At 41.9% G+C, this 27635-nt stretch overlaps 1 protein-coding gene and 1 long non-coding RNA gene across 5 annotated transcripts in view; one reads left to right on the top strand and one right to left on the bottom strand.

Moving 5' to 3' along the window:
• The window catches only part of ccdc88ab (coiled-coil domain containing 88Ab), an 89296-nt gene that overhangs the window by 40629 nt on the left and 21032 nt on the right, over positions 1-27635 (top strand). For 3 of the 4 annotated variants that reach the window (XR_013800136.1, XM_079634246.1, XM_079634244.1), the window contains exons 14-28: positions 1621-1758; positions 3940-5010; positions 8232-8359; positions 9812-9950; positions 10031-10204; positions 10696-10857; positions 11978-12255; positions 15741-15884; positions 15960-16146; positions 17532-17677; positions 17914-18006; positions 24216-24418; positions 25786-25827; positions 26811-26888; positions 27482-27635. The exon at positions 27482-27635 is cut by the window's right edge and continues 20 nt beyond it. Coding sequence is in view for 3 of the 4 variants with exons in the window: in XM_079634246.1 (XP_079490372.1) it covers positions 1621-1758; positions 3940-5010; positions 8232-8359; positions 9812-9950; positions 10031-10204; positions 10696-10857; positions 11978-12255; positions 15741-15884; positions 15960-16146; positions 17532-17677; positions 17914-18006; positions 24216-24418; positions 25786-25827; positions 26811-26888; positions 27482-27635 (3137 nt within the window). In the remaining variant the exon portion in view is untranslated. The remainder of the gene's footprint in view (positions 1-1620; positions 1759-3939; positions 5011-8231; positions 8360-9811; positions 9951-10030; positions 10205-10695; positions 10858-11977; positions 12256-15740; positions 15885-15959; positions 16147-17531; positions 17678-17913; positions 18007-24215; positions 24419-25785; positions 25828-26810; positions 26889-27481) is intronic. The other variant, XM_079634245.1, reaches the window with a different exon arrangement.
• Positions 1-27635, bottom strand: part of LOC307009974 — a 135051-nt gene that overhangs the window by 8587 nt on the left and 98829 nt on the right. The gene's annotated exons all lie outside the window — the stretch shown is intronic.

Below are 27635 nucleotides of genomic sequence, written 5' to 3' on the forward strand. Positions count from 1 at the left end.
CTTCTACGCCAGGCACTCTAGTGCTCTCGTCCTCAGTGTGCCTGTGCGCAGCTTCACACTGGGCAGGGATCGTTGTGGCATAGTGGGTACTCGTTCCCCAAAGTTTTGCATCGACGCAGTGCGAGTTCCCTCGAAAGGGAACGTCTCGGGTTACGACTGTAACCCTTGTTCCCTGAGAAGGGAACGAGACACTGCGTCCCTTTGCCATGCCTTCCCCTGCCTGGGAGCGACTTGCTTCATCGCAGAAGCTAACTCTGTTGTGTGCCTGTGCCGTCACACGTTACGTCATGATGTTGCGCCAATCAGGAGTTTCATTCATACTTCAGATGCGTTACGCTAAGAGCGTTCCCCAAAGTGTCGTCATCGACGCAGTGTCTCGTTACCTGTGGATATCATGATCAAAATGTATGATACTATGGAAACCAATGGTTAATTTGAATTAAGCTCAATCAGTCAGAATATGACAATTTTACCATATAAACATTTGGTTGTTATAATTTTTTACAGATGTTACCGTTTTGTTCATAAACATAAATTTACATCTGCATCCTAACTCAAGCTACTACTACTGTTAACTTGCTGTCAAATGTGCATTTCTAAGAGACAAAAGAAGTCAGGCGACGCAAACCTGTTTGATGATTTGGAACGATATCAGCCGTTACATGTAGAAACTAAATAAATAAATATCTTAACAGAAAAATTTATTTATTTAAGAAAAATAACCATAAAAGTGTAAAGAATTAAAAACTGTGAAGTGTTTTTCATGTTCTCACAATAAACTAGTTTAAAACCACAATTAACGGTCTGTTTTCTACAACTTTCACTTTTTTAGATAAAAAAATCTGCCTTTAAACTTGAAAGAAATAAAGATTTGACATTTATCGTGATAATTATGGATATCGAGTGATATGAAAAATGTTATCATGATAATTTCTTTGGCCACATGGCCCAGCCCTACCGCCGAGTCTCAACACAGTTCTCAGTAATGCTTCCTAAGATCTATTTGAATTCATAAGGTTCATTCTTGAGTTCATTTTATCCATGACGATTTATGAAAAGTGTCTGTATATAATAAAAAAATATTATAATCAGTGAAATGTAATTACAGAATAAGACCAGGAGTAGTAAAAAGAGTCATGTTGGCTTCAGAGGTGAAGCCCCGTTCACACCATAAATGAAGAAAGCTATATTAGCGTCCACAACAGCAGACAATATCATTCTGTTTATTATAAGAGTTAAAGAGTTTTGTCGTCAGCTCTTTAAAGCAGGATGGATTCTGATTGGCGGTCAAGGTTTTTATCCTTATGCTGTGGACTTACATTTAGAACGATCTTTAAAACTAAGCCTTTATCGTTATCGTCCTTAGTAGATTCTGTTACTCACACAAAGAAAGGAGAGAAGTTTGAACAGAATGGGTTAAAATGTAAACGGACAGCAAGCACCCAGAGCAGGATCATATTCATCAGTGAGTAATCCCAGTTTAAATCTGATTTGGGTTTAGCTAAGCTGCTTTCAGAGGATTAACCGCTCATATGAGTTTGATTGCTCATTATGAGCGAGTGTGTGTCCATATGTCAGAGGGTGCTCAGTGTGATAAAGTGTGTGTGTGTGTGTGCACAGCTGGAGCAGCTGCAGACGGAGCTGACCGCAGACCGAGAGAGTTTGCGCAGTGCTGAGAGTCTGAGCTCAGATCTCCTGAAAGAGAAAGCTCAGCTGGAGAAAACACTGGAAACACTCCAGGAGAACTCCGACAGACAGGTAAACTTCACTCACAGCGATCCCAACACACGTTATACTGCCGTGTCATGCCGGATTGGCAACGCAATTCATTTTATTCTGAGCTTTTCTTGTCTTCCAAACAAAATCATCGATTTTTATACAGTAAAAACCAAATGTGACCCTGGACCACAAACCCAGTCTGGAGCCGCACGGGTATATCTGTGGCAATAACTATACATTGTATGGGTCAAAATTATAGATTTTTCTTTTATGCCAAAAATCATAAGGATATTAAGATCATGATCCATGAAGATATTTAGTAAATGTCCTACCGTAAATATATAAAGCATGTATTTGTGTGAGTGAATGCAGCACAATCGAGAACATAAATGCACAACTTTAAAGGAGATTTTCTCAATGTTCAGATTTTTTTGCTCCTCAGATTCCAGATTTACAATAGTTGTGTCTCGACCAAATATTGTTCTCTCCTAACAAACCACACATCAGTGTAAAGATTATTTATTCATGATGTATAAATCTCTATGTCAAAAAATGTACCATTGTGGCTGGTTTTGTGGTCCAGGGTCACAAATGTGTCTGATGTCACAAGTGAAGAGCTTTTAATATAACTTATAATCATATGAGTTTGACATGTCAGATTTCACTAGCTGTAATTATAGCTCAGTCATGACAGAATAAAGGGTTAGCATGGTAATGGTGATGATAGGTTCATGTATTTGGTCTTGCTGCTGCTGAGAGACACAGATGTGTGAAACGCACATGAACCCCTGCGCGCGCACACACACACACACACACACACGCACACACACACACACTGCAGTAAATCCTCCACAGAGCTTGTGTTCGGCTCTGAGCCGCAGGTTAGGTGTAACAGCATTTAACTGGCCACTGAGTCTATCTGTGTGTGTCTGTGCTGGTTTGACCCATGTGTGCCCGAGCCGTTTGTATAAAGCTTACCCGTTTAGAAGCGTCTGCCAGTATCCAGACCTGATGTCACATAGTAATCTGGGAGAGATTAGTGAACTGCTTACTGCAACACTGAAGCCAGACTGTTTAAATGTTAGCGGAATAGAGAGCTTGAAGCTCATTGGCTGAGAGATTACCAGTAGAGGGCCTATTGGTTCATGCTGGCAGATTACACATCAGAAACTTTACATAAGAATTTCACATATGAAATTACTCCATACAGAGTTTCGGGCATTAGTGCATTAGTACAGTAAGCCATGCATTTACATTTAATTATTTAGCAGACCCTTTTATCCAAAGCGACTTACAAATGAGTAGAGCAATAGCAGCAGTGAAACAGACAATAGAACAACATGTAAGTGCTGTGACCCTTCCCAGTTTGGTCTAACTCAGTATATGTAATTATTATTTTTTTTTTCATGCTACTTTTACCTAATTTTATTAATGTTTTTTCATATTTACAGGGACAATGCACATTAATAAACATTTGTCTAAATGTGCCAGTTTAGCTGTTACAGCTCATTTTCAACGTTAGTCTCTGGCTGTGTGTTTTTTTAAAAAGCATGCAGAATAATGAGAGTAGTGTGCTAGATAACACACATCCCAGGGCTGGATGATGAGGATGGCCCAGAGCCAGTGCCTAATCCTCAATAAAGCTTATCATTTACACATGTCTCACCAGTTTAAACATTAAAGCTATTTTAAACTATTCAAGCGCAAGAAGAGGCGAAATATAACTTGGTTCATTGCTCACACTTAACTTTTTTTTTTTGTGGTGGAGCCTGTGAAAATTTTAAGTAAAAATGTCATCCGCTAGCCCAACCGGGCCAGTAGGACAATCCTTAGGAATCCGCAGCCTTTTAACACACTTTAAAACTTTTCTTATGACATTTTTCTACAGAAAAAAAATTCCAGGACCTTTAGGGCATGAAGCCAGTGAAATATGCCAAATATACTGTGAACTAACATGAATAAACAATGAACAGCTGTATTTTTATTAACACATTAACAAAGATGAATAAATACAGTAACAAATGTTTTGTTCATTGTTAGTTCATGTTTGTTAGTACATTAATGTTTACTAATGAACCTTGTTGTAAACCTTTTGACTAACCCTAACCTGAATAACTACAAGATGATCTGATTTTCCTGAAATGTGGTGAATGTTGTTCATCTGTCGTGTGTGTGTTGCTGACCGATCTCTCCCCTGCCTCTCTGTGTGGTGTGGCGCAGGTCAAGGGCCTGGAGCAGGAGAACGCACACCTGAACCAGACCATCTCCTCTCTCAGGCAGCGCTCTCAGGTCAGCGCCGAAGCCCGTGTCAAAGACATCGAGAAGGAGAACCGCGTGCTGCACGACTCCATCAAAGAGACCAGCAGCAAACTCAACAAGATGGAGTTCGAGCGCAAACAGCTCCGCAAAGACCTGGAGCAGCTCAAAGACACAGGCGAGCGAGCCGAAGAGCTGGAGATGGAGGTGCGCCGCCTGGAGCGGGAGAAGGAGAGTCTGCAGAAGCGTCTGGCGGCCCAGGCCATCACCTGTGAGAAGGTGGAGGTGCTGGAGAAGGAGAACGCAGAGCTGGAGGCCGAGAGCCGCAGACTGAAGAAAGCAGCCGATGCTCTGAGGAACCTGTCCTACCAGCTGGAGGTGCTGGAGAAGGAGAACCGAGAGCTGGACCAGGAGAACCTGGAGCTCAGGCGCATGGTGGAGTCTCTGCGGTCCAGCGGGGCTAAAGCCACTCAGCTGGAGCTGGAGAACCGAGAGCTGGAGAACGACAGAGCGCACCTCAGGAAGAGCCTCGAGCTGATGAAGGCGTCGTCCAAGAAGAACGAGCGCCTGGAGGCGAGCAACCAGAGCCTGGACGCAGAGAACCAGCGACTCCAGAAGGGCCTGGAGAGCGGCAGCCGTAAGATCCAGCAGCTGGAGGGAGAAGTGGAGGAGCTGGAGCTGGAGAACCACAGTCTGCAGAAGAGCCTGGAGCAGATGAAGATCTCCAGCAAGAGCCTGGAGCAGCTGGCGCAGGAGAACGCCTCTCTGGAGGCCGAGAACACACAGCTGGAGAAGGACAAGAAGCAGCTGGAGAAGGAGAACAAGCGGCTCAGACAACAGGCTGAGATCAAGGACTCCAAGCTGGACGAGGACAACCTGCGCATCTCTCATCTGGAGAAGGAGAACCGTGCGCTGGGCAAGGAGGTCCACACTCTCAAAGACACGTGCAGTCGCACCAAAGACCTGGAGAAGGACAACAAGGAACTGGTCAAGCTAGCAACCATCGATAAGAAGACTCTGGTCACTCTGAGAGAGGTGAGCATCTCACCCCACACATGCCTCGTCCACACACACACACACACACACACACACTCGCGGTCTTTGCTCTTGACCACTCGTCTACTTGCATGACGTATTTCCTCTATTTGGCTCAAGTGCTCAAATAGGCGTAAAGACTGCAAGTGTGTGTAGAAGTTTGATTCCTCGATGGGACACACTTGCAAAAAATGCAAGTGTTTACAGAGCTTTTATTTATTACTTTTTCAATACTTTGTGTTTTAAAATAAACTTCTACATGTCTGTTCAGTAGTCGCTGTGTAGCAACAGAAGACACAAATGTAAAATTGTGGGGCTTCTAATTAAGTGAGTTGCAAATGCAAATGCAAATGTACAAAATAGCCCTACACACACCATGCTCATATTTGCGCCAATAAAATGTGCAACACTTTGTTTTTACTACCAAATTATATGTATCTAATTAATTTAAATGACAGTTAAAGGTTTTCCTCAACATCTCATGATTTCAGGCCTGATAGCGCTCCGGCGTCACGCCGGATTTCCGGCATACAGACATGTCTGCGAAAAAAAAAATCAGGTTCGCGTTCGCGTGATCTGACAATTCCAGAGATCTGAGAGGCGCTTTCACTAAACCACGCCTACTTCAGCCAATCGGTATTCTGGCCAATCAGATTAATTCAGCAGTCACTCCACGTGCGAATTTGTTTTGTGTTTCCCATACACTACGAATGTGTTTCCCACACTGGCAGCGCGAAACGTAGCCAAAGTCATGGAGTGCAAGGGTTCGTACAAGGTGCTTGAAGTAGCCTACTTGAATTTGACTTTTTGAAATTGAAGTCCTAGAAAACCCTTGAAAACAGCCATAGGTATGCATCGATACCGAGCTCATGTACTCGCACTCGTAAAAAAGCTCCGATGCCTACTACCATGCAGCGTGTGTAACGCATAGCTGTGGTGCGCGAGCTGATAAGAGGAAACCGCGCCGTGGATTAAGCGCGCAGCGGAACAGACGCGCGAGAGGGTCGAGCTCATCCCACAGACATCACAACGAGCCATGTAGATTATTATTAACGTTAACTGACGTTAGCAGTTTAATAAACCTGCTGCTGTGTTTTAATGTTAATAAACAAAGGTCAAATAAATTACTCACTGCTCTTGACTAACTAGGCTACCCTTTCAACTTATCTATTTATCATTTAGCGAATATGCTATTTTTTCACATTTGATTACTTTATTAAAATTTCTGTACTTGTTAGATCTGCCCGAAAAACTCTAAAAACACTGTTTAATTCATTTTGTATTTATTTGAAATTTGATGATATGTTCTTATTTTGTTACTGACTGCTTACTTGTCTTTAATAATGCATAGCTGCCAACTTTTGAGTTTAGCTTGGAGCGAGATTGGTGGTGGTGGTGGTGGTGGTGGTGGTGGGGTGGAGGGGGGGGGGAGAAAAAAAAGGGAGAACATTTCTCCCACATTTCTGTGTGTGGGAGAAAAAAAACTTGCATCACAATAAGTTGTGATTGTCAAAACATTTGGTAACTTATTTTTATTAAGTTAACTGACAACATGTTACAATGTTTAGCTGCATGGTTACAATTACTGGCCGGTTACTGTATTTGTTATTGCTTGACATCTTGATTCAATATCGATTCATTTTGATAATTATTAGTTACAGTAGATACATGTTAACAAATAAGTCACTAATGCTGAAAACATAGAGAGCCCCATTTTTTTATTAAAGGTTAAAAATAACTTAAAATATAATGCGTTCTTTATTATAATAACAACTTTATAATATTTTAATGATATAAGTAAAAATATATGTAGCCTAATATAGTGGACATATTTAACAAAACTCTCTAGCTAATTTTTCCAGCCTATTCCGGTCATTAAATTGCTTTCCTGGTGTAATGTAACTTATGTGACATTGTTCTAGCCGACCTGTTTTGCAGTCCATTTACATTTACCATTTACCTGTTTTATTGACTTCTTACCGCGGTTGAAAAACACTGATTGATCCGAGGCGTACATTTCGGTAAATTCGGGTTTATTTACTAATATCTCTCAGCTGAGCTCAGATTCTCATCACCAGTCGTCGCGGTTTTCCGGTTTTCCCCGCCTTCTTTCTTGTATCTCTTCTTCTGTTACTAAGTTCGGGGTGCAGCGCATAGGGTTCAGTGACGCTCATCAGCGCCATCTATGGTCGGGGAGTTTTTTTTTTTTTTTTTTTTTCGTGAGAAATGTGATGTGTGGCGTGAGTGCGTGTGAAAACAGGCAAAACCGTGTGTCACACGGCGAAAGCGTGAGAGTTGGCAGCTCTGATAATGTTTTTAATTCACATTAATTAGGCTGGTAGTTTTTGTTGTAGTATCAAAATTGGATGAAATAATTGGCATTTCACTGGTGTCTAAATGTGTACCACTGACCCAATCCTCAGCACTGAGCCCTTCTGGAGCCGCTCTAAATATGTGCTGTGCTATTAAATGAAAGATAAAATATGATAGAGCAATAGCATGAAGAGTGAAAGTAACAGAAGCCCATACAATGCATTTTAGCAGGCTTAATTAAGCATGAAAATAACTGAAAGAAATATATATTTGATGAACAAATTAAGCCAACTAATATGATTTATATTATTTTGGTTTATCTACTAATACATTCAAAAATTACAAATGTAGTGAAAATGCAGGGATCAGTTACGGTATCGGTGAGAACCAAAAATGAAAGTATCGGACTCGTTCTGCAAAAAGTGTTATCGGTGCTTCCCTAATTAAAAATATTTGTAAAAAATTGTTGAAAAAATAATTTTAATATCAAAACCATTTAAGGGACTATTTATTAAAATGTTCTCCCAGGGGAGCACACCCCTGGATCCCACTTGACAATTATGTTGATCAGGGCATATATCTTGGCTTAGGGGCCGCTTACCTCCCAGGGAAAAAGTTCAGGCTCAGGATTTTTTTCTACCATCACCCCTGCGATTTCGGGGCACATGAGTTCCCGAACATAATGCATGATGGGATACTCTCAGATAGTGTGGGTTGAGTGTGCATTGAGGGCACTGCGCTTTGGCATGGGGAAGACATGGGACAGTCTCGTGCACTCACTGTCGCACGCGCCCTCAAGTGGCCAAGACCGCAAGTGTGTGTGTTTGACAAGGCAACAGTTTTAGATGCGGTGCATGCTTGATCGTGGATTTCTTGCATGACCCTTGTTGTGATGTTTCCTCATGTAGGACCTAGTCAATGAAAAATTAAAGACTCAGCAGATTAACAATGACCTGGAGAAACTGACCCATGAGCTGGAGAAGATCGGTCTCGATAAAGAGGGTCTTCTGGGTGATGAAGAGAGCTCAGATGACAGGTAAATCACACACTTCATATTGCACTGTAGTTCAGGGATTCTCAGCTGTCCTGCCGAGTTCAGCTCCAGCCCTGATCTAACTCACTCCTGATCCTGAAGACCGAGACTCGCTGGTTTAAGTGTGTATGGTTAGGGTTGGAGCAGAGGTCGTGTTAGACTCATTTTGCCAGAGAGGGTCGTAAAAATTCCATCATAATCTATTATTACCCGACATTTTAACTTTCATATTTTAATGATAATAAGCCATTTAATAGGCTCTGTTTTTGTTCACATTTTCATTTTTATTCACAAAGTACAGGACAAGCATATAGGCAATATTTATTTGTTTATGAAGAGAAAGTTGAACAGAGACTGTGTGTCACTTTTCAGGTTTCATCATGAATGTCTGTCCAATAAATGGCAATAAGCTTTGTGCCTTTGTTACTTTTGATAGGAAACAAAGTCTCAACTTTCAAATTAAAATGTTCAAATTCTGTCCATTTTATAAAAAAAATCCAACAATAAATACTGTTTTGTCGTATTGTGGCGCGAGATACTGTAGCGCCTGAGTTCAAGCGAAGAGGAGCGCGAGTGAACGCAATCAGTTCCTTCCTCTTCACTACGCTACAGAGCGAAATAAACATGAATGAACATTAAACAAATGTGTTGAAAGATAGAGTCCAACTTACCAAAAATGTCAACGTACCTGTACCAACCAATGTAATCGCTCTATCTGTGTGTCAACCGCAGAGAGACTCAATAAAACAGCTTGTAAACAATGTCACGTGACTCAGAAAAGCCAGTCGTTGACCATTAACTTGATAGTCCACTAGAGCCACTCGCCACCAAGTGGACAGGAGTGAGAATTACACTTACAAGTCACAATACATCACGCTCCGTGTAATCTTTCAAAATGACGGACCCATTTTAGATTTTTCCGTCACTTCTAATAAAAAATCGGTCAATGATGGAAATTTTCCGGTTAACGCGACCTGTGGGTTGGAGCTAACCTGATCTGTGAACCCCTGCTGCAGGTACTAGGGCTGCAACAACCAATCGATGTAATTGATGAGAATCCATAATGAAACAGTCCAAACCAGTGTGGATTAATCTGGTCTGTGCTGTGCACAGAAAACCTAATCATTCAGTGCCCTGCTATTATATCTGAGACCATCACTGTACCACGGTTCATGTGGCATGAGCACTGTGTAAAAACCTTCCTCTCTCCACAGGCTTACAACTGTCCTTGATTCTAATGTTGAATATTCTAATTTTGATGTAAACTCCCTTTATTGGTTTGCTGTCTTTCTTGTTTTTTAGATATTTATCCTGTTGTACAGCACAATGGTTAACTACTGTTGCTTTTATTGTGGTATTTAAATAAAAGTTGATTGATTGATTGAGAAGGTCCAGAAATAACAGGAAAGAAAATAGTGTGTAGCATGATTGTCTATCTTATTTGATGTTTGTCAGGTTTAAGCTTCTGGAGTGTAAACTGGAGTCCACTCTGAGATCGTCTCTGGAGATTAAAGTGGAGAAGATCTCAGCTCTCGAAGCCCGACTGCAGGAGTCCTCCAACCTCAACCAGCAGCTGCGCCAGGAGCTGAGAACGGTTCGCAGCGCCTAACGCACACGCTAGCGGTTTGTGTGTGTGTTTGCAGTAGCCCCTGACTGTAGATTGTGTGTGTTCAGGTGAAGAAGAACTACGAGGCGCTGCGCCAGCGTCAGGAGGAGGAGTGTGCGGCCCAGAGCTCGCCGGCTCGAGGGCGGGAGGAGCACAGCGTCAGGAAGTGGGAGAAGGAGAGTCAGGAGGCCACGCGAGAGCTCCTGAAGCTCAAGGACCGGCTCATCGAGGTGGAGAGGAACGTATGTACCAGCAGCTCGGCACGCTCACAATTAGGGCTGGGTCAATATATCCATGCATCGAATCGATTCTGAGCTTAGTGTTTAACAGCAGATGGCGCTCTAGGCTAGTTTTTAACCACACGCTCACGAAGAAGAGCGCTCGTGTGTTCGGCTGAGTCTGAGAATGTACTCGCACCTCAGAATGGGATTAATGTAAACAGCCCACTGCAAACACCCTTGTTATTCGCTTCAACCTTTCTTCTGAATGCTTATATTATAGAAGGTTCCAGTGGTGTGTGTTAGGTATCGGGAGCCAGCAGAGTACGGCTGTGTCTAGAGTAGTGTCATCTGCTGTTAAGAACTAAACTCAGAATCGGTTCGAGAGAGAATCGCCATGCTTTCGGAAAAATTGGAATCAATCCAGAATCATGTCTCGATTCACGATGCATAGATTTGTTTTCCCAGCCCCGGTCAGAATGCCTTTACAGTGTCTGATGTTGTTGCTTGTGCAGAACGCCACTCTTCAAGCGGAGAAGCAGGCTCTGCGGACGCAGGTGAAGCAGCTGGAGTCTCAGAGCACTAATCTCCAGGCTCAGATATTAGCACTGCAGAGGCAGACCGCGTCTCTACAGGAGAACAACACCACGCTGCAAACGCAGAACGCCAAACTACAGGTCAGCCATCGTCCACTCAACCGTGTGTGTCTGTCAGTGTGTGATAGACGTTTCTCCTCATGAATGTAACAGGAGTTTGCTTGTAATTAGCTTTTCAGGAGAGTTGCCCACAACGATCTAACACTAGCCGCGTTTCCATTACCCCCGAAATTGCGCAAATTGAAAGTGAAAATTGAAAATACGCCCAATGGGAACACGTCAAATTCTTAAAAACTGCTATACATCACAAAAAAAGTTTTTACGCTTGCATGAGGTGGTTTTTCAGGCAGTTTGAAAAAGGAATGTTTTGCAAAACTGCAATTTATCAAGAGCTTGAAGCAGAAATGAGTGAGAAACCCCTCACACGTGTCGCTCCCTGTATAAGGGTCTCTCCTTGACATTAATGCTTGATAACAAGCCTACGTCTCCTTCCATTAATAATAATAATAGGGACTTTAAGCAACAGCTGCTGATGGAACGGCAGCCGGAAGTAAACGGTTAACTGCCGTAGCTAAAGAACGCTATAATCACTAAGCAACAGTAAAGAGTATGGCGTAGGGGATAATTTAATAATTTGACAAAATACAAAGAAAGAAAGAATTTTAAAAAGCAGGAGAGGGTTGCTTTGGGGATTTAATGATACATAAACAATTACAATGCCACATAACAGTAACTTTATTAATCTTTCACGTAGTAACGACTACGGCAAATCAGCTGTTCTCCCGTAGTAGACGGTTACAGTAGAACCTCGTGAAGTAGCAGTTAGAGTCGCGCATGCGCTACAGAACGCCAGGATGCCTTGAGAAACACCCAGAAACACCATTAACACCATTAACACTAACCCGCTAACCTAACGTTGCTGTTCCACCAGAGGCGGTTGCCTAAAGTGCCTAACCCTACCAACATCCATCGCCATGATTTGTGGAATGACTTATGAGAGGAAAAAAATACGTTTTAGTCGCATAACATCGGTTAATAGAAGCGGCATCATTTCGCAATAGCTTTTTATCAACATTTAGAAAATATCGCAACAGCTTTGCGCAAATCTGTAATGGAATCGTGACTACTGACGTTAGTCTTCAGGAACACTGCTGACGTCTGTCGTGTTGAGTTGACGTGAAAGAAAGTGATGTGTTCACAGGTGGAGAACTCAACACTCAACTCTCAGAGCGCCGCTCTCATGTCCCAGAATGCCCAGCTGCAGACGCAGCAGTCCAGCACAGAGAGCGAGAGAGATGTGGCCATGCGAGAGAAAGAAGACCTGCGCTCGGTGTACGATCTGCTGCTGCACGACCACGAGAAGCTGTCCGCCCTGCACGAGAGACAGGCGTCCGAGTACGAGGATCTGATCGGCAGACACGGGGAGCTGAAGAGTGGCCATAAGAGTCTGGAGGGGCAGCACCGAGGCCTGGAGAACAGGTACAAACCGCACCTCACAACCAGAGCACTCACTTTACAGGTGACACATCATGCCCCTTTTCACAAGATGTAATATTAACCCTCTGGAGTCTAAGGTGTTTTTGGGGTCCTTGAGATGTTTTGAAATGCCCTGATATTTGTATTTTTTTCAGTTGCTTATAAACATATTAATGGCAAAGGTGTAATTACACTCTATTTAGCACGAACATGGCTATCATAATATGTGAGCAACATATATGTACATGTTTGCATTTTTGAGAGAATATTATTTATGCGTGGTTATTCAAAAAACTCAAACTTAAATTTTCTGATATAAGACCACAAACGACCAACTTCACATATTCCCACAATACTGTTGACTAATGGATCTTGTCGGCTAGAGTATTTACTTCAAAATTATCTGAAAATCATCCGGGCTAATCGTTCACATTAAACAATAGATTGATTTAAATTTTGTAAGACACTTTTTGTTTGGAAAGGCAATATGCAGGTGGGCGTGAATGATCCAAGAAGGTCATGAATAATGTCCTCATTCACACCTGGAGACAAAGACTTGCTAATGCTGCAGTGCATACTAATGAGCCTTAGGTGTCACTGTGGCTACAAGAAAAAATGCAAAGACAACACACACACACATATACATACATATATACATACATACATATATATACCGGTATATATATACATATATATATATATATATATATATATATATATATATATATATTACTACAGAATTGGTTCAGAGTTGGAAACATCTTGAAAAAAGTGTATTTTTCCACAAACTGTATGCTTGCAAATTGTATAATATCCAAGGTAAACATTTCTAGTAATTGTGCAGTTAATTCTCATTCGTATTTTCAGAAAGTTTTGGATTATGTAGGCTATCCTCTCCCCAAATTTGTCACTAATAAAACACAAAAATAATTTATAGAGAAGGCTTATATTGACCTTTTAAGATTTTGTTTGCACCTTGTAAATTAGGTTTTGATGTGGCAGTAAAAGCTTTATAAATAATCTATCCAAAACGAAATTTTGTCTTTCATATTTCGTCTGTAACATATGGTCTTTTATAATATATATTAGGGAATAAATGTTAATTTGCAGTTTAATATGTTGCTTATACAAATACATTTTATTTCAACGTATTCAGTCGATTTTTACTCATCTCAGTAGGCAATATAGATAGTTTGCTAAAAGCGAAACTCCGCGAGCTGTAGTAAACAACAGCATGCGCCGCGCCGTTCATTCATTCAAACACAGAAACGCGATTCAAATTTAAACAGTCTTTTGCGGTTTACAGACACCATTTCATATCGCGATTAGAACAAAGCACTTACTGATGATCTGCAGCTGGATCCGTTGTTCGGCTACTCCAGCACGTTTGAGGTAAAATGTCCAGGATTATCACGATATTATTATTCCTCACAGCGAGTGTGTTGTCCAGCTGTTGTGGGCGTTGACTGGTTTGCATGTGTTGTTGCTTCAGATCTGCGTTTGAATAGCGCGCGCTCTCGATGGGCGTGTCACATTAGCAGATAATGAGGTGCCAGAAAGATAATGAGCACAGCTGATCTCTCGCTCTTTTTATATAGATTACATAAACAGAGAATATTTGTTTTAGTTTTGAATTAGATAATTTAAAACTACACACTTAAATGATTATAGAGATATATAGCTCATGTCTGAGTGAATAGTATTCGCTGAGATTTGTTTAAATTTAGAAACGTGCTTCAGAAAAAAAGTTCACGGAGACGGAGAGGCATAAAGCACTCCCTGTTTACTTTCTTTATTTTACAAAAGCACAATGTTTTATTTCGATTGTAAGTGGACACATAAAAAAGTAGACATTTAACAGCTTATTTTCTCATATTTCTTAAGGCTGTATGACCAAAACTGACTGAGTATTTTAGGTCTATTTTGCTGCTATGTAAAAAAAAACGAGCAAAACGCGCCCGCGCGTTTGCCGACCCCAGGGGGTTAATCTATGCTGTCCCCAGAATGTGTCTGTGAAAATTCAGATCAAAATACCAGATCATTTATTATAGCTCATCAAATTTGCCCCTTTTTGGGTGCGAGCAGAAACACGCCGTTTTAGTGTGTGTCTCTTTAAATGCAAATGAGCAGCAGCTCCGCCTCCGTTCAGAAGAGGGCGGAGCTTCAGAAACTCCGGCAATAACAGAACCGGCCAATCTCACTCATCCAGAATCCCAGAGTAACCAGCAGCGAGTGCAGCCTTACGGAGAGACTCAGAGTTTCACTTTTAGACGTTTCTGAATGTTAGTGGAGACATTTCTGTAGTTGTGGAGTTACACTGATCATCTCATCAACATGTTGAGCTCTTACACAAGTGTCCACAGTTCCTGAGGTGTTTATAAGACAGCGCTGACATGTTCTGGTCACTAGTGTCCAGTGCTCGACCACAGAACAGTTTCATGCTTTGCTGGATCTTTGTTTTGTTGTCGCTTGTGAAACCAAATGTCGGCTGGTGTGTGTAAGCGTGCCGATTAAGGACCGGTATTATTATAATAAGATCCTCTTCCTACATCAGAAAGAGAGCGAAATCTGATTGGCTTATTTTTTTACATGCTTGCGGAGAAAGGCTTCACAAAACAAAGTTACTGGGTTGTAACTTTTCATGTTTTCTGGGTTGGTAGAGGCACCGGGGACCCGATTATACACTTACACATGGGAAAAGCTCATTTGTTCACCAATCACATTTAAATGTTTTAGACTTTATGAATGGAAGGACCATTAAACAAACTCCATCCATTCTCCAAAACACTTGTTCTATGTTGGGTCACGCAGGCAGGTGAACAGGTGTGGTTCGGGAGGAGCCTAATCATCCAGTCCAATCATCACTTCTAGTGGATATAAGCCGCAGTCATCCCTCCATCTCCTCCTCTATTCCATTCCTTTCTCCTTCTCTGTAATACCGTTGGGGGAGGTTATCTCGACCCGAGCCTCAGAATCAAGCCTCCTTCGAGGACAGCAAGCCAAGTTTAAGGGTCATTCCATGTCACATCAACCAAATTTCGAAAAACTTCCCCTGCACAAAATTCTGTTTTTGTTCATATTTTTTCAGAAGAAAGAAAAACATAAATTTAAACTTCAAAAACGGGAATCTGTGAAAACACTGACGGCGTGCACATGCATATTATGTGTTTAGTCTACATTTATGTGCGTTTGAATATATGTGTGCAGGCGTGTAGTCTTTCTTTACAAACTGACGTCGCCAAATTACTTGTCTGGCAGCGTAATGCAGAATTTGTAGTCGCTTCCACGCGTATCCATGCGAACTGGAATCAGTTTGATAACGTTTTATCTGTACAGAGGTAAAGGGAAGTCTCAAGGCAATCAGACTGATCTAGTTTGCCATGTAGATGATTGTGCTACTGTATGAAGCGTTAGGGAGTGGCATGTGCGTTACTCTGCGCGCGTGTGTGTGTGTGTGTGTGTGTGTGTGTGTGTGTGTGTGCGTGCAGGTACAATCAGCTGTTGAAGCAGAAGACTGAGCTGGAGCAGCTGGAGAAGGAACTCAAAGCAGACCGAGAGAAGATGGTCTCCGACAACAAGAGCCATCAGGACACAGTTGCACAGTTCCACAGACTCAGCGCCGAGCACCAGACGTGAGTGTCATGATGAGGGAACCTCTCTCTCTCTCTCTCTCAGGTGACGCTCATGAGCGTGTGTCCTGTGTGCAGGCTGAACTCTACACACCAACAGCTCCTGAAGGACAGTGAGCTCCTGCAGGCGGATCATAAGAGTCTGAAGACTCAGCTGAACACGGCCCGTCTGGAGCAGACCCGCCTGGAGGCCGAGTTCTCCAAACTCAAGGAGCAGTACCAGCAGCTGGACATAACCTCTGCCAAACTCACCAACCAGTGCGAGGTACACACTTCATAACCTCTGCCAAACTCACCAACCAGTGCGAGGTACACACTTCATAACCTCTGCCAAACTCACCAACCAGTGCGAGGTACACACTTCATAACCTCTGCCAAACTCACCAACCAGTGCGAGGTACACACTTCATAACCTCTGCCAAACTCACCAACCAGTGCGAGGTACACACTTCATAACCTCTGCCAAACTCACCAACCAGTGCGAGGTACACATTTCATAACCTCTGCCAAACTCACCAACCAGTGCGAGGTACACACTTCATAACCTCTGCCAAACTCACCAACCAGTGCGAGGTACACACTTCATAACCTCTGCCAAACTCACCAACCAGTGCGAGGTACACACTTCATAACCTCTGCCAAACTCACCAACCAGTGCGAGGTACACACTTCATAACCTCTGCCAAACTCACCAACCAGTGCGAGGTACGCACTTCATGACCTCTGCCAAACTCACCAACCAGTGCGAGGTACGCACTTCATAACCTCTGCCAAACTCACCAACCAGTGCGAGGTACGCACTTCATAACCTCTGCCAAACTCACCAACCAGTGCGAGGTACGCACTTCATGACCTCTGCCAAACTCACCAACCAGTGCGAGGTACGCACTTCATGACCTCTGCCAAACTCACCAACCAGTGCGAGGTACGCACTTCATGACCTCTGCCAAACTCACCAACCAGTGCGAGGTACACACTTCATAACCTCTGCCAAACTCACCAACCAGTGCGAGGTACACACTTCATAACCTCTGCCAAACTCACCAACCAGTGCGAGGTACACACTTCATAACCTCTGCCAAACTCACCAACCAGTGCGAGGTACACACTTCATAACCTCTGCCAAACTCACCAACCAGTGCGAGGTACACACTTCATGACCTCTGCCAAACTCACCAACCAGTGCGAGGTACACACTTCATAACCTCTGCCAAACTCACCAACCAGTGCGAGGTACACACTTCATGAGCTGTGTTGGACACTGATAATGTCTGCAGGGAATTAAACTTAAGCCAAATTCTTAAGCGAAAATTATAATAATCTGATCAGACTTCATCTATTCATGGATTTACCTCAGAAGGGTGTAACTTTGTGAAAACGTCACATGTTCACACTAAACCCAGAAGTGCTGAACCATCCACATAGAAGAAATTAGATCAAATAAAAGTGCAGTAAAAGTGCTTTATTGCATATGTCTTGCTGGCTCGTCTTCCACTTCACATGTTTTTGCTCGTTATTTGTCATATTGTCTGTTGTGAATGGCTCTATGCTGCCCAATCTCATGTCAAAATTCTCCATGAACATGGCGAGGTACAACAAACAAAGGCATGTGGAGGGTAACCGTGTGTGTGTGTGAAATGTGTCCTGCAGCTGTTAAGCCAGTTGAAGGGGAATCTAGAGGAAGAGAACCGGCATTTACTGGATCAGATCCAGACCCTGATGCTGCAGAACCGGACCCTGCTGGAGCAGACCATGGAGAGCAAAGACCTGTTCCACGTCGAGCAGAGACAATACATGTATTTATACACACTTAATAGTGGGATTAAGTAGACATCTTTCTCATATTCACACTTTCATGCTACCCTCATTCTTGTTTATGTTCTAAAACTATTTCCTGTAGTTGACCTCAGCTCCTGTGTGCAGATAGTCTGATGCTACTGTCTGTCTCTCTCTCTCTCTCTCTCTCTCTCTCTCTCTCTCTCTCTCTCTCTCTCTCTCTCTCTCTCTCTCTCTCTCTCTCTCTCTCTCACAGTGATAAACTCAATGAGCTGAGGAGACAGAAAGAGAAACTTGAGGAGAAGATTATGGATCAATATAAGTTTTATGACCCATCACCACCTCGAAGGTAAGCGTTGCCATCTCGCACAGATCAGCGGATGTGTTTATAACATGGGTTTAACTTTACTACAGACCCCATGATAGTCTGTGTCTATTATCTTTGAGGAATTCTGTATTCTAGTGTAGTTCTAGAAACATGGACAAAATTTGCTTTTAGAAGATGCATTTAAAATGTGAAATCTTTCTCTACTGGAATTCACACTGTTAGAAACATTGATAACTCACAGCGCACTGGAGAAATGTTGTCCAATCAAATGATTTCTGGAACAAGAGTGTCCCTCCCCCTTTAATTATGATACCACTGGCCTTGGCCACTCATTCACTATTCCTATATATGGGCCATTCTACAGAATTGGTGCAAACTGCTGTGCCACAAGCAAAAAACACATTCAAAAGCATTTAAGCATTCAAATTTTAGATGTTTACAAAGATCCTTCTATTATCTATTGAATCCCACAATAATATTTAAAATATCAGAAAGCTTAATATATATGAAAGAATCATTTATTGGGTACTTTCATTTGGGAGGTGGCTGTCCTGAACCCTGTCCTGAACCCTAACCACTAAATTTCAATTTGTGAAAATAATACTGAAATGTTTATTGTTTTTAAAATATAAATTTTTGATTTCTTTTAAAAAGTCAAGTCAAGTCAAGAATATTTGTATAGCGCTTTTCACAATACAGATTGTATCAAAGCAGCTTCACAGTATTAAATTTAAATAATAATAAAACGTCCATGTTTGGTAATGCTAATCAATAGTATTATTCATTGATTAATTAAGTTTAAAAAAAGTTTTATTTTTAAATCATGAAACTATGTAAAAAAATGTGTCCCGCATTTTCATGTCACTACCGAAACAGTGTGTGTTTTAGTCCATTGGCTGAGACTGTTTTTAACCACACCCCTAAATTTTTTATCAGGAAATATCCCTGTGTCCCTCTCTCTCATAGACTCTCTTTCATTGCATTTTGAGGGAAATGTGTTAAAAAATCGGAAAATCTGTGTGTAACTTTGGAACGTCACTACCAAACACCTTTTTTCTGCAATTAAGCAAACTATTTTGGGTGTTATTCCATAAAACTTAGTTTTTATGTGTGTACAACTGTTCAGAACTGTGCTAGTTAACCATGTGCTGATTAGCATCTTTTCTTACATTTCTACTAACATTTCTTAGTAGAAAAGGATCTACCGCCAGCAGTCGATTTTGATATTCTAGGTATTATTAACTGGCCGGAGTTTTGAGATCGCAGTAGACGTGAAGGACTATAATGCGTTAAGAGCTCGCTCAAGTACTGCAGAGCTAAACCATTTAGTGATCAGCAATATTTTAAAAGTTATACGATGTTTAATAGGCAGCCAATGCAGTGTTGACAGAACGGGGCTAATATGGTCATACTTCCTGGTTCTGGTAAGAACTCGAGCGGCTGCGTTTTGGACCAGGTGTAGTTTGTTTGTTAAGCGTGCAGGGCAACCACCCAGTAGAGCATTACAATAATCTAGCCTTGAGCTCATGAACGCATCAACTAACTGTCCCGCATTTTTGATTGAAAGCATGTCGTAATTTAGATATATTTTTAAGATGGAAGAATGTGGTTTTACAGACGCTAGAAACGTGGCTTTCAAATTAAGTTTGAGTTGTGAGTTAAAGTATGTGAGTTAAAATTCTGTAATGTGATGTGGTCGCTACCAAAACATTACTGGCACTACAGAAAATGTGCCGTCATGACCGAAACATGGATGTTTTGTCTAAAATAAAGTATATTGAATTATCAACTAAGATGTTATTTTAGTGTTTGGTTCAATGTATATTCAAACTAATGAATCCTTAACTTTGAAATCAGTATGATTAATTTAATGTCTTTTAAGATTTGTTGTATTTTAAATCCAATCTTTCTTTGTAAATTACACTTGAAATATTGTTAAAATTGTAATTGTTATTAATTTACCTGTGAAAACTTTTTTTTTTAAATGGCAAAAAATATATTTACAAGGTAGATGTGAATAGAATATGAATAGGTCAATATAAGCCTTCTCATTAAATGATTTATTATTGTGTTTCAGTAGTGACAAATTTGGGGAGAGGAAAATATTCCAAAACTTTCTGATGTTTACAATATGATAGTTAACTGCACAATTACTAGAAATGTGTACCTTGGATATTATACAATTTACATACATACAGAATGTGTGGAAAAAGACGTTTCCATCAGTTCTGTAGAATGGCCCATATAGTGAATGATGCATAAGGAAATAGGGATTTCAGACAGAGCTGTTTTGCTTTCCATTGGGGTGAATAAAGCCTAGGTTTTCCACATCAAAGAGGTAGAGTTTAGGGTAATCTGTCAGAACCTGGGTTAGAGGTGTTCTCTTTAGGTCATCTCTCATGACATCTCTCTTTGAGATCTTGGCATTGCTAAGGCCACACTGTCCACTCTCAGACTTTTACCTGGAGTGTTGCACAGGTTTTTATTCTGGGTGACTGCAGATAAGATCTAATACGATCTGCAGGAACTGAAGCAGGGGTGGGGAAAGAGCGTGTTGTGAGCAGGAATACCCCTCTCCACAATGCCAGACATCCAGCAATGCTCAGGCTGGACCAGGAGTAGCTGGCAGCCACATCCTCAAGGTTAGAACCTCTGGGTGTGGCCCGTAAAAGCCCAATCTGAGTCTTATTGGTTTCCTGAGAGTAAAAAGTATTACCATTCAGAGTGCTAGAGTGGTTTCCATTAGGTCCCTGAATAACTCAGAAGTGGAAGGTACAAGGAACCCAAATGGGTAATTTCATTTATCTGTTCTCATCCAGATATTCTCTAAGGTTTTTCCCACTATTATCAGCATACCATGTGAACCGGTGGATACACATCTTATAGAGGGTAATTTGCACGGGTCATTCTTTAAAAAACATTTGTATTTATGCATTTAACTGTTTTGTTTATCCAAAGCGGCCATTATGTAGCATTTAATCTTTCTCAGTTCATGAATTCCATGAGAACTGAGCCCATGGCTTCATTAACATTCATTTTGCTCCATACTCCTCAATTTACTTGATCTACTGCAGTTTGCCTACCACCCAAACAGAACTATGGACAATGGTATAACACCAATACTACATGCCCCCCTTTCCCACTTAAATCACATAAAGGGAAAAAGTATATTAGGTTGATGTAAGTCGGTTACAGGTAAGCATTCAAGACTGTAATCTCCATCAGAATTGTCTCCAAGCTCTGGACTAAGTTCCTCAATCTGCCTGTGGCTCCTGGATTTCCTAATTGTTTGGCACATCCTCTCTCATCTTAAACATTGGCTCTCCCCAGGGAATGGAAACTGATCAAATCTGCTGATGGCATAATAGTGGTAGGCCTAATCATGGACAGTGATGGAGGAGATGGGGAATCTGGCATGGGGATCCTATATTCTTTCCTTTCACTAGTCTACCTCACTAACTGCACTTCCCAGAGGCATCGTAAGCCTAAGTAGCTCATAAAGACTACTGGTGCCAATGATTTCTGCAATCTACTTAGGCTTATGATGCTTTTGAAATGCCGTTCAGTCTGTTCCTGAATGATCCTGGCACATCCCTAATGCACAGTGTGGCACAGCAATACTTTTACTATCCCATATGTCAGAAGTTCAGAATGTGCCTCAGATAAAGAGCATCATCTGGGACCGCATCACTGTCTAGAACTGCTCCTCACAGGCCCTTCAGAGAGGACAGGAGGGATGTACCCTCCACAGGGAACTACACTGCGACCAAAATGGTTGCATATGCGACCTTTTGAAATGCCATTGCGACCCTAATTTTTACAAACAATTATTGGGACGTTGTCCTGCTTCACTTCACAGACGCTGAGTGAAATAAGAATTTTAGAATGACGGGACACTCGTTTATATGACACTTTATTCAACAGGAAGAACAGCTCGTTCCGTGCGTCAGACGTCATTGTACATGCGCAGTCCTTTCAGTTTCGGTTTTCAATCCGATCATGTGTTGACATGTTCTCTCGATCACATTACAAAAGGAATAAACCACCCCTTTCAATCCGATCGAAATTGCATTCGGATCGAGCTCAACCCGATCGATTAAGGCGTTTACATGAAGATGTTTTTAGTCCGATTGAGCCGTCAATCCGATTATAAGTGTCCATGTAAATTGAAGCTTCTCAAGGACAGTATGAAGCACGCGAAATGTATAGACGGGTACATATCCCGTGACGCAGCAGCACTCCCCACTGCATTACGGCGTCAAGCAAACCAAGCAAGTGAGGAATCTGAATTGATAATTGAGTTCAATGTAGCTTATAATATAGCCTTATTTGTGGCTTATTATATTTCACTTAATTGTGAAGTAGACATGCATTTTTTTATCTTTAATACTGAATAGTCAATAGCTGCTGAAAATCTATTATTATATTATTTTATGGATTATATTTATTTTAAGAGTTCAGGAGTCTGCCCATCTGTGGCAACCATAGCATGTTGAAATCCAAAAGAAATTAATTTAGCACATTATTGTGTACTGTATTTTCTATTGCAGTAAATCTATCCCAACCACTGTTAAAGAAAACAAGGCATGTGGTTTAAAAGATGGAAAGTAAAATAAAAAGCACATCTGTATGCAATACAGTTTCATTATTGTTCATTATTATCCTGAGCGGCTTACTATAAATAATTTGTGCGACCAAATCATGTTTTGCGCCAGTAACTGAAAAAGTTAGTAGCGCAAGTGCCACCAGTGGAAAAGGTTAGTGTAGTTCCCTGCTCCATATGAGACATGGGCTCTAGAAAGTGCAGGATATGACCCAAGATAACCAGTTGTGCATAAGCATTTATATGGGCCGCTAATGCTGTTATGCACATGCATTTTTATAAATTGTGTACAGTGACAACCTACACCCCAGTGAGCTGTACTGCACTGGTCATCTTTCTTTTTATATAAGACATTTGCATTGCATTGAGTTCTGGGAGGCACATCGTTGAGTTGCATGCACTCTTTGTGAACGCTGTCTCAGATTCATGCGAAATTTCTCCAGGCTGGTCTTACTCCAAAAATGTGGCTTTCCTGACTAAGTTGATTAAACCAGGATTGGTTTGTTCAAGAGTAGAAATCCCTTTGTGCCATTTTTCTCTGCAGAGGAGAACAGAAAACACTGTTTATGCCCACTGAGAGTTCGTTTAGATGGGACAAACACAACTTCAGACGAGCAGCTTTTTGTGTGTATTGCATTATCGCTCATTAACCCATGTGATGATGAGCTGATGAGTTGAATCAGGTGTGTTTGATTAGGAAGACAAAGAAAACGTTCAGTTTTGGGGGTCCTTCAGGAGCAGGTTTGGGAAACACTGTACTAGAAGAGTGGCTGCATCTCTGTTGATGAGCGGGCTTCTCTGCACTGCTTGTGTGATTTGGCCGAATGTTTCTAGGTTCTCTCGCACATGTGATGTTGGAAGGTGAATCTCAGATCTTGGAGAAATTCCAGGTGTCCTGAATGCTGAGTGTTTAAAGGACAAGTTCGGTATTTTACACTTAAAGCCCTGATTACAGATCGTATCTGATGAAATATAACGGTTAAGATTAAAATTTGGACACATGCTCCTGTCCCGAGAATTTTAGTTTTATTTAGCTTTCCCCCCCCACCCCCACAATGGTTGTCTATGTGCACTGGCAGATTCCTTCCTAAAACACATTAAACTTTCGTTTACAAAGACGTGAAACTCACCGAGTGGTCAGGGGTGTTCACTGATACGGGCCCAAAAAAAAACGCTGAAAAAGATGCTTTCCAACAGGTTTTATCGTAGTGTTTGTCCACCTCCATTGATTGTATTGAATGTGCTGTGTGAGGTGCGGTATTCCTCCGCCGCTTCTTCTTCTGCTTCTTCTGTGTATTAAATGAAATGCCAGCGGTTTGCTTGCAATCGGCAAAGGTGCATTATCGCCACCAACTGGTGTCTATTATTCAAGCTCTCAACGGAAGAATCTGGGTGTGACGCGTTCGGCAAAATAGGTCCACAAACGCTAAATAAAACTAAAATTCTCGGGACAGGAGCATTTGTCCAAATTTTAATCTAAACAGTTCTATTTCATCAGATACGATCTGTAAACAGGGCTTTAAGTGTAAAATACCGAACTTGTCCTTTAAGTGACCCCATGTGTTTTGGGTTTTTGAAGTATTACATGAACGGATCACATAATGAGGGTTGCGTGTGGTTTCTGCAGGAGAGGTAACTGGATCACACTGAAGATGAGGAAGCTCATCAAGCCGAAGAGTCGTGAGCGCATGCGCTCTCTCACACAGACCCCGTCCCGCTCGGAGTCCAGCGAAGGGTTCCTGACGCTGCCCCACCCAGACAGCCAGGACAGCTCGTCCGTGGGCTCCGGGTCCAACTCGCTGGAGGATTCGCTCGCACACCGCAGCGGCAGTGAGTATACGCACGGTACACTATACTTCACTCCTGAATCACTCTGATAGATTCAGAGATTAGAGCAGGGGTGGGGAACGTTGGTCCAGGAGGGCCATTGTCCTGCAGAGTTTAGCTCCAACCCTGAAAAAAACTCACCTGATTGTAGCCTTAGTGATCCTGAAGACATTGATTAGCTTGTTCAGGTGTGTTTGATTAAGGTTGGAACTAAACTCTGCATGAGAGTGGCCCTCCAGGACCAACGTTCCCCACCCCTGGATTAGAGAGATACTTCACTCCTGAATCACTCTGATAGATTCAGAGATTAGAGAGATACTTCATTGTTTTACACTGCTCCTTATTTACCCAGGGTTAACAATTAATCTGGGGTATTCATAAACCTATGTTTCACACACTGTACATTCCTAAATCATGGGTTAATTTCCTTATTTGCGGTGTTAGTGTCACTGATTGGACAAATGCCGCACGTGACCTGTTTGCATAAAGGCTCAAGTATTGCGCATCCTCATATTATATATTGCCGACTAAACTATCAAGTTTTTAATGAACGGACTTTTCAGATTATAATGGTAAGAATGAAACTGTCTCTTCTTCATGCCAATTGTCATGTTTTCCGTCACCATTTGACACATGGCGTTTCTCTGACAATCCAAAGCATGTGAATGCAAGGCACAGGATTGGTTGTGTGTTGCTAAGCATCTAGACCACATCGCTTCACACGGCACACGTTTTGCACTGCAATGTGGGGTTAACAGTGCAGAAACGGCTCTAACTCTGCTCCGGAGCAGGACTTCATAACCCCGGGTAAAAAGTGCTGCTAACCTCGCTTCTAAATTACAAGTGTAAATCGTTCCTTTACCCAGGGTTAAAAAAGTGGTTTAGAACGATGATAGCCTGGTGCAGTGAGAAAAGCCTCAATGAGGGACTGAGTCATCTGACTGATTCGGATTCTTTCGACCAATTTTCTAAGGCGTTAGTGGCATGTGCTGGTTTAAAAGAAGTAATGTTCCGTCGTCACTTATGTGCCCCCAAAGCGTTTTCCTAAAGAATCAATTTGTTGTTAATTTTTTCAGTCAAAGCTCTCTATGAAGTCAGTGCGATATAAATTTGGGTAACGCTTTACAATAAGGCCTCATTTGTTAACATTACTTAATGCATTAATTGTAACATGAACTAACTATAAGCAATATATTGTTATATAATTTACTAATCTTTGTTAATGTTAGTTAATAAAAATGCAAACGTTCATTGTTTCATGGTTAGCTCACATCTCAGCTAGAGTATGATAACAGGAAACATGTATGATGTATGATTGCGTAGTTCCAGCATGACGGTTTGTCTTGTTTTTTCTTGCTTTCTTTGTGAAGGGAAGAGAGCTGAGAAAAGCCAAACGCAGGCTTCCTCTAACGGTACGCTGTCAGTCAGCCCATGAACACTGCATTTGTGTTCATCTCTATTAAAAGGTGCAATTCAAACAGTACGTGTGACTGTAATCCAGCGCTCGTCTCCAGTGTCATTCATACAGCTGTGTGTGAGTGATGATGTGTGGCATTGCACCCTTTAATGATCATTCCCTGTTGTGCTGTTGGCATCACATAGTAGCCGCGTTTCCATCACCCTTCAAATTGAGCAAATTGAAAATACCCCCAATGGAAACATGTCACTTTCGCAAAAACTCCCATGTATCGCAAAAAAGTGTTTATGCTCACATGAGTTGGTTTTTCAGGCAATTCGAAAACGGAATATTTCTCAGAACTGTAATGGAAACCGTTTTTGCGCATTCACAGGTCACCTGACATACATAAAAGTCGATCATCCTTTAAAGAAGACAGTAGACAAGACAGAGTTCTTAATTAAAGTCATAAAAGACAAGAATTACAGGAATACTGGATTCTAAACAACAAAGAAATGCCACAATTTGTCAAAAGCTTGAAGCAGACATGAGGTAAAACACCCAGAAACACCTCGCATGTGCCGCTCACAAGTATAAGGGTCTTTCCTTGACATTAATGTTGGAGAACACGCCTACGTCTCCTTCCATTAATAATAATGGCTAGTGCGGCGGCTGATATACGTAAACCTACCAACATCCGTCGCCATGATTTTTGGAACGGTTTAGTCGCATAACATCGGTTAATAGAAACGCAGTCATTTCCCAAAAGTTTTTTATTGACGTTTAGAAAATCGCGCAAAATTTTTGCGCAAATCTGTAATGGAAACGTGGCTAGTGTGGCGTACGTTGCATCGCTCGCTCACTACATGTGTGTTCCTGTGACCTGCAGCTGTGATGGATGTTAATCACATGTGCATCAGTTTGACTGCAGTTTGACACTGTTGTCTTGCTAACACCGTCTGTTCTCTCCTCCCGCTCGTTGCGTTTGTCCGGTGACAGCGCTGAAAAAGCTTCCGTTCATGAGGAACCGATCCAAGGAGAAGGACAGAGTGAAGGCCGTCTACCGCCGCTCTATGTGTAAGGCATCCGATAGTCCACACCCATCATGCTCTTCTCTTACTGTCCGTCTCTTCTGCAGTGGCGTCTCTCATCATTGATATTTCACACACATGCAGTCCTCATTCTCTTGTGATGTGATGTCATGGATGTTAGAGTTAATGTTCTTCTTTTCTGATGCAGAAACAGAGATTTATAGAACTAGTTTGTTGGTGTCCTGCTAACACACGGCTTAAGTGTCACACTTGGTCACTCTGCCTGCTAGACGTCCATTATTAATATATTAGAGTGTAAACACTGTTCACATGATGGTTAATAACTCATGAGTCAGATCTGACTGTGCTAATAGACCTTACGCTGCTTTACTAGCATTATAACCACTTGTGGAGCCGTGTTATTCTCTACATCTCATGTGCCAGTGGAGCATCCTGTGGTGTTTACTGCATCGTCACTCCATGAACCACTTTCAGCATTTGCTCTTCATGTCTCTTTCTTTTCTCCGCTGTTTTACTCATACTTAATGCATGCGAGTCCTTCACCGTGTTAATGCTGTGTGTGTGTGTGTGTGTGTGTGTGTGTGTGTGTGTGTGTGTGTGTGTGTGTGTGTGTGTCAGCCATGAACGACCTGCTGCAGACGATGGCTGTGTCCGAGGGTCAGTGGTCCAGCAGCACGGATCATCTGGAAGCTCCTGATGGGAAGGAGTTCGGATCCATGGACTATTCCAGCGCTGCTGCTGATTACGCCAGCCTGAGCCTGATCCGTGGCGC

This window comes from Phoxinus phoxinus, assembly GCF_949152265.1.
Source record: "Phoxinus phoxinus genome assembly, chromosome: 14".
In the NCBI taxonomy this organism is placed as follows: domain Eukaryota; kingdom Metazoa; phylum Chordata; class Actinopteri; order Cypriniformes; family Leuciscidae; genus Phoxinus; species Phoxinus phoxinus.